At 54.7% G+C, this 12165-nt stretch overlaps 1 protein-coding gene across 4 annotated transcripts in view; it reads left to right on the top strand.

Annotated features, from left to right (window-relative positions):
• Positions 1 to 12165, top strand: part of SRCIN1 (SRC kinase signaling inhibitor 1) — a 76449-nt gene that overhangs the window by 57540 nt on the left and 6744 nt on the right. For 3 of the 4 annotated variants that reach the window (XM_036837672.1, XM_036837674.1, XM_036837675.1), the window contains one exon: positions 6855 to 8535. The exons of the other annotated variant lie outside the window; for it this stretch is intronic. In XM_036837672.1, coding sequence (XP_036693567.1) covers positions 6855 to 6989 — 135 coding nt within the window. In that variant the 3' untranslated portion in view covers positions 6990 to 8535. Of the gene's footprint in view, positions 1 to 6854; positions 8536 to 12165 lie in introns of those variants that run through there. 4 annotated transcript variants of the gene reach the window in all.

Genomic DNA, 12165 nt, shown 5'->3' with positions numbered 1-12165 from the left:
TCGTGTTTGGGTTGCAGTGTGGTTAATGGGGAGGGGGAGAAAGGGGAGAAGTACTTCGGCCCCCCGGTGGGTGCCGTAGTAGTGGTGGAGGCGCTGCACCCTCTTTCAGATTTAATTAGTGGGCCTGGGACGGTATATAGAGTTGACAGCCTCACCCGTGGATGTTTCTGCCCTGTGGCTCACCTGTGGCCCGGTCGGAAGATGCAGATGGTCCTCAGGCCTAGATGTTTAGAGAGACCTTTAGTGCACTCATTTGGTTCAGTAAATATTTCCGAGCAGTTCCTGTATGCCAGGTCCATTCTGAGTGCTGGGTGGGAGTAGGGGTCATGCAATGTCCAGATGCTGTGACTTGAAGAAAGTTCTAGGCTCAGAGGCAGGAGGTGAGAGATGGGCAAGTCTAGCCACCTCCTTTACAGATGAGGGGACAGCTCAGAGAAGGAAAGGGACTTCCCATGGGCTCACAGCAAGGTGGCATCAAAGCCAGGACTGGGACCCAGGGATCCCAAAGCCCTTCCCACCACATGGCTCTGCCCAGCCCTGGGCACACAGGCCTGCCTGCTGGTCCTCTGGAGAGTCCAGTGGAGACGGGCCAGCCAGGCCCCTCACTAGCTCCCTGCTGGCCACCCGTCTTCCTCATGGGTCCCCAGACACATCCTGCCAACCCCACCCCCAGCTCTTTTTCCTGTCACCACCAAGGATGAGTTCCCCTCATCCTGTCCAGGCTGGTCTCTCTTCGGTGTCTAGAACAGCTGCTGACATTCCCGGGGTGTTCACTTGTGCCAGACACACACATTAATTCATTGCACACTCACTACTCTGAGGATGGGCCGTATTATCCCCATTTGACAGATGGGGAAACTGAGGCTTTACCCAAGGTCACAGGGCTGGCAAGTGCTGGAGCAGTGTTCAAATCCAGACTGACACCCTGCCCCCCACCCCCGCACAGAGTTGCTTCAGCCTCTTCAGCGGGCGCCTCCCTCCTCTGGAATTATGCTCCCCACCTCTCACCCTGACTCCCAACTCCCCCAGCACCCAGCTCCTCTACCTGTTGCCCTCTCTCCTACCCCTCCAGTCACCTCCATCGCCTCCACGCCCTCTCGTCCATTCATTCCTCAACCCACCCCCTCCTCCTACTTCCTTCCAACTTCACCCCTGGGCTTGGCTAGGTCTCCAGTGGCCTCCAAATGGCCTCTTTGCACCGTGCTCTACCCACCTCTCTGCAGCATGTTGGGCACATACCCTGCCCCCCCTACGTGCACTGGGGGGCCGTGGGACCCTCACTCCTTGGCATCCTCTCCTCCCTTGTCGGCCCTCACTGACCCTCCTGGGCAACTCTCCTCTGCCCCCCTCTTCACTCCTCCGCGTCCATCTTCTTCCACAGCCTCTCTGCTCCTCACACCACGTGCTCCTCTCCTTGGGCACCAGGCGCCATCTGTCCCTGCCCAGGTCTCTGTTCTGAGCTCAAGCCTGCCCCTGCTGCTCGCTGCTCACCACTTGGGAAAGTCACCGGCCCCGGGCATCCACCTACGCTGAGGGGTCCGCTGAGCTCCACCCCTCCCTCACCTTCCCCAGCTACATGGTGCTCCTCTCTTCCCACATGACTGGTCTGGCTGTATCTCTGTCACTTTCACTTTTCTAGAAACCTTTCTTTAAAAAAGCATCTTCTCTCTAATGAAGTATTACATGTTCTTTGCAGAAATGTTTTAAAGTAAAGAAATGTTATAAAGCAGCAGGGGAAAAAATTATCCTGTGTCTCGGTACCCCAGTGCGTGCCCTTCTAAGGTTTCCCTGCAACTTCTGTGACCCCTAACCTATCTTCCCAGACCTGCGGGGTGGGGAGGGTTGTTTGTAAAATGCGGATTTGATTTTATCACTCCCCCAGCATACGACCCGCCTGTGCCCTCCAGCCCCGGCCGGGTAAGAAAATCAAAACTCCCTCACTGGCCGCCCTGGCGCTTCATGACCAACCTCGGCTCCCTCAGCCCAGTTCTCCCTGCCCGCCCCCCCCCCGACCCCAGCCCCCTCCATTTGCTCCAGTCACCCATATCACCTGGCCCTCCCTCCTCAGGCCAGGGCACCGTTCCATCCCAACTCAGTCTGTGACCCTGGTCAAAGTCCTCTCCCTTCTGCAGCCTCTTTCCTCATCTGTACAATGGGGACAAAAACCCAGAGGCCGGCTTCTGAGTTCATGTAACATAATACCGTGTGTGGGAAAGAGCTTCGAAAGCCACAGAGCGCTCTCCAAAGGGAAGGAGTCACCACCATGCTTGGCTGCACTGTACCTTTGTCAGGGCCAAGGGCTGGACAGAGGCCTCTCCTTCATCTCGTGGTTCTGACACTAGGAGCTCGAAGCTGCCTTGACAATGATGAGGGGGAGGGGAATAGAAGTGCCAGGACCAGACAGAGAAATCGGGATGGAGGAGTGGAGAAAGTTCTGAGAGGGGGTGCAACAGTGCCTGATACCACAGGGAAATCAGAGGAAATGATTGAGGAAAAGCTCTTGGATGTTGTGCTCAAGATTCAGGGGTGGGATGAGAGCCAGATTCTCAGGGGACAAGGATCAGGGGCTTGGTGCAGGCATGAAACTGTGGGCACCCCCTCTTCTACTAGGGCTAAGCAACTGTTGGACACCTAGTGTATCTCCTCCATTGGTTCCAGTGAAGAGACTGTAATGAAGGGACCAGCAAGAGATGCTGAGGCACCCAGGGACCAGTGAGAGCAGGAAGCTGGACCTCCCTGGGGAGAGGGGTCTGGGGACATAGGGTTTAGGGAGTCCTGTGAGAGCTGGACAGTAGGTGCTATAGTTATGGAGGGCACAGCATGCCAGCGACATGGCACCAACTGGGGAGGGAGTAAGGAAGAAACTTTACCCCCTCTCTCTTTCCGCCCTGTCATAATCCCCAATGGCCAAACCCAGCCAAGCCAGCCAGCCAAGGCATGGCGGGGTCAGCCAACCAGGGTGCAGAGCAGGGCAGAAATCAGATCTGGGGATGGAGAGGCAAATAGAAAATAGCACCCCTCTTCTGTACCAATTTTAAGTATCTTATTTAATCCTCGTAACACCTTTATATCTTTAAAAATATGTGCATTAACCCTTTTGTCACTGCTACATCCCTACAGCACCTAGAACCGTACTTGGCATACATAGGCACTCAATAAATATTTGTTGGTTAGGTGAATGAATGAATGAATTTGCCACTGATCAGGCCCAATCCAGGTGGAACTAGACAATGCAGACTTGAAATGTTAATATACTAATGATATAATAATAATAGCTACCATTTATTGCCTGCATCCTGAGTGCAGGCACTGGGCCTCGTGCTCTGTGTGCATCGTCTCACGTGATTCTGGTGCTGTAGGGACTGTTATCCCTGCTTTGCGAGTAACGACATGAAGACCCAGAGGGATACCTGCCTAAGGTCACACGGTTAGGAAGTGGCAGAGCTGGGACTTAAACCCAGGTCTGCCAGAAACAAATTCTGCTTGTCCTAATGCTGGATTCTACTGCTTTGCTGGGAAGCATAACTCCGTGGGTGCCGCCAACCCTTGGGGAGACGGCACTCGTGACGGGAGCGCTGTTGACAACAACATTAGAGGAACAATGGTGGGCCTCACATGTAGCAGTCTGAGCAGTTTTAGCTGCACATAACAGAAACTCCAAAATGGCTTAAACAACAAGGAAAGGTATTAGCTAACGAAACAAGAAGCAGGGAGGTTCCAGGGTTGGGGAATTCAGCAGCTCAAGGACATCAAGACCTGGGTTCCTTCCATATTTCTGTTCTGTTGGCCCATCATCCCGCCCCACCCGAACACATCTGCCTTCATTCCAGGGCTCCTAGGCACACAGATCATTTTAGGAGCAGGAGAACCTTCCCCAGAGGCCCCCAACTGACCTCCCCTCTCTACTCATTGCTTGTCTCTAGGTCAGTCACCGGCTAGGAGAAGGGAACGGCTTGAATTGCCATAGGTTTTATCAGGACCCATTCCCCTTGGGCTGGGGGAAGCCGCACCTCTTCTGCCAGCCCAGTGCCTGATTCAGGCAAATAGCTAGGAAGAAGGGCATGTGGGCAGGAGGAGGTGGCCCTGGGAATGGCCCTGGAGGAGGCGCCAACAGGGTCGGCAGCATAAAGATGACCTACGCTTGTGTGGAAATCTATGCCTCGTAGCCCGGAGGGACAGGCCAGCAGGCTCGGGGAGCAGAGAGGGGGCTAGACTCTGGCCCACAGGAAGAGGAGGGGTGTGGGGTTCAGCCCTTTGGGTCTGGCTAATCGTTTCAGTCTCCCCCAGCTAAAGCTGACCATCTATGAGGTTTCTGCCTGTCACAAAGGTGACAAAGCTCTGTTTCTCTGGACATAATTAAGAGCAACAGGGGGAGGACTGGCTGGTGACACGGAAGCAACGAGAACCTTCAGAGACAGCAGCTGTGCCAGCTGAGAGCTCTGAGCAGCACAGGACATGCTCACTGGACACAGTTGGACATGCTCCCTCAGCTTCAGAAAAGTGGGTTTTGGACGCTGCTGCGGCCAGTCTCCCGGGAGGGAAGATGGCCTGAGACGTTGTTACAAAACAAATGCTCACAGAGCAAGTATAAGAGGTCTCCATGCAGAAGGGGGTATCCACGTAAGCTGGTGAACGCTGCTGCTTGCTGAAGTTTAAAGGCCTTGCACCGGCTGTAGGAGAAGGGGGACATCGCCTAGGCGAGGACACATCACCTGAGTGAATGCAGGAGTCAGGTGGCGGCACAAGCCGGAAGGCAGGTGTTCCAAAGACCAAAGCTCAGAGTAGACCGAGGCTCTTGACAAATGCTAAAGGGAAGGAATGGAAAAAGCTTTTAACTAGAGAGGCGAGCTGAGACAAAAGAGGACAGCCAGGAGGGAACCAACAGCTGGCTTGGGACACAGTGGGATGTGAAGGGACACAGGAGAAAGCAGGTGTGCTCCCCTTCCACCTGGCTTTGGGAGAAAGAACTCTAAACGGGAAGTGATGGGCGGGGAGGGGTGGGACTGGAGCCCAAAGTAAGTGATAAAGGAGGAAGAGAGCTCTTGGTTGTCTTTATTTTTTAAAATTATTTTTTAAATTAATTTATTTATTTCTGTTTTTGGCTGCATTGGGTCTCCGCTGCTGCGCACGGGCTTTCTCTAGTTGCGGCGAGCGGGGGCTTCTCTTGTTGCGGAGCACGGGCTCTAGGCGTGCGGGCTTCAGTAGTTGTGGCACACAGCCTCAGTAGTTGTGGCGCACGGGCTTAGTTTCTCCGCGGCATGTGGGATCTTCCTGGACCAGGGCTTGAACCTATGCCCCCTCCATTGGCAGGCGGATTCTTAACCACTGCACCAACGGGGAAGTCCCCTCTAGGTTGTGTTTAAATGAGTCTGTCTCCAGGCCCGGGTACACGGACCCTGCGAACACAGGCCATGCCTGGCACGTGGCACTTGGCAAAGGGCTGAGTGGTTGTTAGGATGTGGGGCTGTGGGCCTGGAACCCCTCTGAGTAGGGAATGAGCAGCCAGTCACGACGAGAGGGGTTAGAAGACCCAAACGGGGAACTCTTGCCTAGATGTTCATAAAGGGGAAAATGTAGACCTCAGACTGCAGTGTGGTGAGCATAACCCACAGCTGGATTGCTGTGCACGTGTGGAGGAAGAAATGTGACCAGCAACCTCAAGGGCGGGTTCACTGTCAGCCAGTCAGGTACATACGGTCTCCTTGGTTCCCTTCCAGGCTGCGGGAGGCACCGTCTGGGTTTCCCCCTGCGAAGCATCTGATAGGGGCTGCCCAGCAGCTGGGTGATAACGTAGGTCGGGGAGAAAGGGCGTGGCCGTGCGCAGACCTGGGCTGCAGGAGGTCTCTGACGGTGAGCCACAGCACTCTGCTTCTAGCCCTCACCCCGTCTGTCTTTCTGCATCAGGATGGGCCGGTGGCTACGCAAGGCCAGGAGGGACAGTGGCTACAACTACAGGGAGGAAACCTGGTCTATGGTGCCCTAATCGAGTGATCTCAGAGTTAACTGTGCAGCGGGATCACGTGGGGCGCCTGCCTAAAATGCAGATTCCTGAGCTCACGCTAGAGATGGACCCTGGGGCGGGGCCCTGGAGTCTGCATTTGTGACAGGCCATCACCTCCAGGACCAGTGTAAATGCAAGGGGTCTGCTGGAGGTGAGGAGGGGGCACGGCTGTTTGTCAGAGGTGACCCCTGAGTGCCGGACACGTCATGAGGGGGTGACCTCCCGTTACCCACAAGGCACAGCTCAGAGCTGGACGAACACTTGCGGGGCAGGAGGCGGCGGGGGGAGGGTCTTTAAAGAAGCGCCCCCCCAGGAGGACAAGCTCATTCCTCAGGTGCCCCTGTAAGACCTGCTGGGGTTGGAAGGGGCCCTGACTGGGCTGCTGGCGGCTTGGGCCCACCTACCCCCAGCCGGGGCTGCCCCCCTCCCGCCTCCCCTTTGACAGCTAACGTTTCACCTCTTCCTCCCTTCTCCTGCCCTCTCCCTGCTCCCCACCCGGTCTGCTCCTGGTCCGTGTCCTGGTCCCCATCCTGGCCCTGGGCTGCCCTCCCTTGTGCTTCTCTGGTCTCTCTCTCCCGCCTTCTCTCTTTCCTATCAGTAACCGTGGACCTACCCTCCCACCCCAGGCCCTCTGTTCCAACCCCGTGCCCCCTTTCTGCCCCTGCTGTGGCCCCCCTCCTCCCCTGTCTCAGGGGACCACTCACTCTCTCCACATCCTCCTCTGATTTCTACTGTTTGCAGTTAATTTTCTCTTGGATTTGTGGAGATTTTTCACTTTTTGAAACTGTAACTGGGGGCCAGCGCGAAGGCTCCCCTTCCTCTCTCTGACCGCTGACCTCTGTTTTTGTTCCAGGCCACTAAACCGTCTAAAGAGATGAGCGGGTCGAATGAGACCTCAAGCCCAGTCTCAGAAAAGCCCTCGGCTTCCAGAACCTCCATTCCCGTATTGACTTCCTTTGGGGCGAGGAATTCTTCCATCTCCTTCTAGAAACTCCCTTACCCCCCACCCCCGCCTGCCCCCTCCCTCATCCCTGCCATTTCTCTCCTCGGCTTCCCTTCATCTCCACCCCACCCCGACACCATTCTCCAGACCCCCCGAAGGTGGCCCGTCCTCAGCTCTCTCTGCCCATCCCCTGTTGGTGTTTTTGGTTTTTTTAATGATTCACTTTTAATTATCTTTTTTTTAAAAAAAAAGAAAAAAAAGAAAAAGCAAACCAGTAAAACTAAAAACCAAAACATGACACCTTCCCTTGATTTCCTCTTCCAGAATGGCACACTTCCTGTCATCATGCCTCCTTTTCTCTTTCCCCACTTTCCCTCCCAAGCCCATCCTGAAGTACCTGCACCCCTGCCCCCCCACTCCCCGTCTCCCACACACTCCTCCCAAAAGCACTCCAAGCAAACTCTGCGCCGTGGAGGCTTGGAGCAGACAGACACCCCCTCTCCCCTTCCTCGGAAGCCTGCCTGGAGGAAAACCTGGACATTGGACCAACCCCAAAATCAGGCTGGAAAATGGGACGTAGGGAGACTTTGGCCCTGGAGGCGCCCCACCTGTCCAGCCTCAGGATGTGACTCAACACTGCTGCTTCTCTGCTCCCGTCCACTCACGCCTGGGTGGGCCTGGAGTCGAGACAGACGGGCTGGAGAGGGAGGCCAGAGGTGGAGGGGCCTCAGGGTGGTGTGAGGCCGTGGAATCTGTGTGTCCTCGGAGAGGAGCTGGCTTCCCGGGACCACCTTCCTGTGGTGCGGAGCGGCCTGGCTGGCACCGATCGGAGGAAGGGGCACCTCTGGACTGCTGGCTGTGGGTGGTGGGTTGAGCAGACAGCCTGACACTGGGGACACTGCCCTTGGAGAGGGCAGCCCCGAGGAGGGGTATTTGGTACTTTTAGTTTCCTAATTTAGCACTTTAAATGGCATTAACTTATTTAACGGGGGTGGGGTGGGCAAGAATGAAGGGCCTATAGCAAATTAGATTTTGAGGCCTCGAGGGTGGGGAGGGTCTGGTGTGAGGGAAGTGGGGGGAATAGAGGGGGGCTTCATGGGGGGCAGCGAGGACAGCTCTGACCCCACAGGTGGGGTGACTTGACCTTCAACCATCCTCTTTGAGATCTGAGGGTTTTCAGGGAAGGACTGGGGACCCCTGGTGAGATCCTCGAGGGTCCCTGAAGCCTGACCAGCCAGCCATCACCACCCCCAGCCTGTGGGCGCCTGCTTTGCAGAGGCTGTGGGCAGTGAGGCTTGCTTTTAGCGGGGTCCTGAGAAGGAGCGGGAGAGACCAGTTTTGGCTCTTAGCCCCGCTCCCCCCAGGGCACAGTGAGGGGCCAGAAGGGAGAGTTATGTGGTTGGGGGAGGAGGAGGAAGATGGAGTGGGGTCCCCAGGGAGCAGGATTCCTATTTGGAGCACAAAGTGGGGTAAGCACAGGGGAGGGGGCGTTGGGATTAGTCTCCCCGAGTAAGCACAGAAAGAAGGAGCCATCGAAGGGGCAGAAGCTCCTAGACCCTGGAGCCTGGCGTTTGGGGAGAGCCAGGGGGAGCTGTGGAGGGTTGGGGCGGGAGGGGAGTTGGGTTGTGTTCCTTCATTTCTTTCTTTTTCTGTTGTTGTTTTTGTTGGCTCATCCTTGTTTTCTAGCTTTGGATCATTTTTGTACAAAGGCAAGCAAGCCTTTTTGAAAAATAACAAAAGAAGAGGTAAAAAAAAAATCCGTCCTGAAAAAAAAAAAACCCCTGGAAAATAGAAAAAAACAAAAAACAAAAAAAGGACCTCATAAATGATGCAATTACTTTTAATTGCAGGCAACTCTTTACATTTAAGTGAAGTGTCTTAACATTTTATATTGTTTTAAAAATATATTTACATATTATATATATATATAATATACGTAATATAAATATATATAAATATTTAAAAAAGAAAAAAAAAAGAAAACCACGGCACTCTCTCCCTGGCCGCTGTTTTGGCAGGGGAGGGGGCTAGAGGGTGGGCACATTGGCCCGGCTTCTGTGGTCCAGTGAAACGGTTCGGTTTGATTCGGCTGTACAGAGACACCCTGACTTGGGAGGGAAGGGGGGAGTGGTGCCCCCTCCTCCCTCCACTCCATTACTCTCTGCTTGCTACTTTTCCCTTGCCCCACCTCCCACTCTCAACCCTGTGCCCTGAACGTTTGCCCCACCGTCATTGTCCTGAGTTGAATGTCTCTTGTGGGGGGCGGGGGGAAGGGCGTGTCCATCCACAAGGGAGCAAACGGAGGGAGTCCTGGGCCCCACCCCACCCACTCACATGGAGCCCAGTGGAATTTGCATCTTTCATTTTGGTGCCTGCACATTTACAGGAGGAGTTGTGCGCAGCCTCTGTGTGTGTGTGTGTGTGTGTATCCACTGGCACAAGTCTATTCACCAGTGTGTGGAAGGAAGGAAGCATGAGCGTGCACAGGCGTGACCTCCCACACGTGTGCAGGGAGGCGTGCACACAGCGGTGCATGTAACTGGCCTGGGCATTGGCATGTGCCCACCTGCACACTGATGTGGAGGAGCTTGGCATGTGAGAACGCGTGTAATGTGTGACCTGTATGTGTGGACAGAAGGGTGTACGTGGAGGGGTGTGTGAGCTGCGCATGCACGTGCACATGCGTGTAGACCCCGTGTGTGGGAGCGCCTGTGTGTATGGTCCCTCATCCCTGCACCACTCGCTCCGGCTCCCCTCCCAAGCCCCCAGCCCCTGGGCCCTCTCAAAGCCCCCAGCACGTCAAGGCCCCCCCAGCTGCATGCGCCTCGCTGCTCTGTCCATCAGTGTGTGCTTGACCAAGAGAAAACCAAGACGTCTGGGGGGACCCCTGTAGCTGGTCCCCCCAGCCCCTGCCCACTGTGCTGTGTTACTCGCATGGGGGGTTTCTCTCCCACCCCTTCCACAATATGCTGTTTCCCCAGGAGCCTCAGGCCCGAGGCTCTGAGAGGGGTCCCAGGTGGGACCCCCCAGGGCGAGCCCGGCTCCGCACCCCGCCCTCTCCACCCTGTAGGGCCCGTGTTGGTGTAGCAGTGATGGCTTCTGTGGATATTCTGTGATCTCTGTCAGTGTAACTTGACAATTTCTAAATGGAAAAGGGTTGCTGTGTTTTCTCTGTCTCTCTTTTTTAATGTCCCTTTTCTTCTCCCACTTTCCTGCTCTCTTTCCTTTCTGGTTTTTCTAGCCGAGTGTTTGGGGCTTAAATAAAACTTGTTTCTTTTTCCTCTCCTGAATCTCCTTCCTAGAGACTGCTGTCTCATTATTTCTCATCTTCATCCTAGAAGGTGCTGGGGTGGGTGGGATGGAGGATGGGGAATCCCTGGCAGCCACTGCCCCTCAGCTGAGCTGGCAGAGCGCGAAGAGGGAGGGGCCGAAACAGGGGCCCTGGGGCTGCTGCTGCCTGCACGAGCCCGTGAGAACTGACCTCATCCAGATGCCGGAGAAGAGCACCGCTAACTCACGGGGCGCCAGCTGTCCACCGTCAGCGAGGAAGCTACTGACGTCACTTACACCTGCAAGTGACAAAGCCAGAGGCATTAGGCGTCTTGCCCAGAGTCACACAACTAGTTGGATGCAGAGTCAGGACTGGAGTCCAGCTCTGCCCGACTCCAAACCCAATGCTTTCCCACAAAGCCAAGTCGGATCTGCTTACCTCCAGCAGTCCCCTGGATCGGGTCTTGGCCTCCTGCCCTTTGGGTGGGATGACCCTTTAATGGTATCCACCCACCTATCGAGAACATCAGCTTTCAAACTTTTTTAAAACTGTAACTCACAGTAAGAAATCCATTTTAGGGACTTCGCTGGTGGTCCAGTAGTTAAGACTCCGCACTTCTACTGCAGGGGGCGCGGGTTCGATCCTTGGTCGGGGAACTAAGATCCTGCATACCATGTGGCACAGCCAAAAAAAAAAAAAAAGAAATCCATTTTACATCTCAATGATTTAGACATGTCCACACACAAACACCCACGTATTTAGTGAAACAGCACCTACTATATACAATGTACTCTGCTATTTTCTGTTATAGTCTAAACATTCGGTGACAACCCACTGAATTGGGTTCAATCATGAATCATGATTTCATGACGCTTGAATGGGTCAGAACCTACAGTTTGAAAAATACTCACCTGAAGATTTAGCCCCAATCATGCTGCAGCTCTGCTTTGTCCTCCTCAAAGGCCTACTGGCTCCACTTACTCCATGGTCGCCTATGAAATTAGAAGACCCCTGAGAGGACATTTACCCTCGATTCTGGTTGGGTGGGAGCCCTGGACCCTGGCCCTGTAGGCAGTGAACTGACTGACCCCTTCCAAGGCTACCACATCAAGAGTCTAGCCTGCCCCGCCATTGAGTGGGCCAGATGTCCTGCTTGGGTTTTTCAGGTTTACCTGGAATTCTGAAGGCTGTGCCACTGTCCCAGCATGTTCTAAGGGTCCTTGAGGCTGCCCTTCCAGGCATTCTCCAGCTTGGCTGAGACCTGGGGTATTATTGGGTCTCCTCTACCCCCGCCTCCCGCAAACCATCCCTTCCATCCCATGAGGTAATGTCAGTGGCCTACGCCACCCTCTTCCAGGCCTCACTGGAGGCTGAGGGTGAGGATGTGCTCCCTGTCTGCAGGGAATGCCCCACTCCATGGGTCACCCACTTACCAAGCAGCCCTTCGGACGCTCAGCCAGACCTCATCCCTTTTGTCCCTTTTTAAATGTCAGCAGATCTTGCCTTCTCTCTCCCACTCTATTCCCAGAAAGCTGGGCCAGTAGGCAAAACCCCCTCATCTTCTAGAATCACCTCAGTCACTGACAGTTCAAGATCAAGTAATAGGGGGCTTCCCTGGTGGCACAGTGGTTGAGAATCTGCCTGCCAATGCAGGGGACACGGGTTCGAGCCCTGGTCTGGGAAGATCCCACATGCCGCGGAGCAACTGGGCCCGTGAGCCACAACTACTGAGCCTGCGCGTCTGGAGCCTGTGCTCCGCAACAAGAGAGGCCGCGATAGTGAGAGGTCCACACACCGTGATGAAGAGTGGCCCCCGCTTGCCACAATTAGAGAAAGCCCTCGCACAGAAACAAAGACCCAACAGAGCCAAAAATAAATAAATAAATAAATTTATTAAAAACAAAAAAAAGATCAATTAATAAATGGGACCATCAATGCATGACAGGAATT

The sequence above is a fragment of the Balaenoptera musculus genome, chromosome 20 (genome assembly GCF_009873245.2).
Source record: "Balaenoptera musculus isolate JJ_BM4_2016_0621 chromosome 20, mBalMus1.pri.v3, whole genome shotgun sequence".
Taxonomy (NCBI): Eukaryota; Metazoa; Chordata; class Mammalia; order Artiodactyla; family Balaenopteridae; genus Balaenoptera; species Balaenoptera musculus.
Note: the sequence above shows the minus strand (reverse complement) of the source record. Positions and strands in the feature narration are given on the sequence as shown.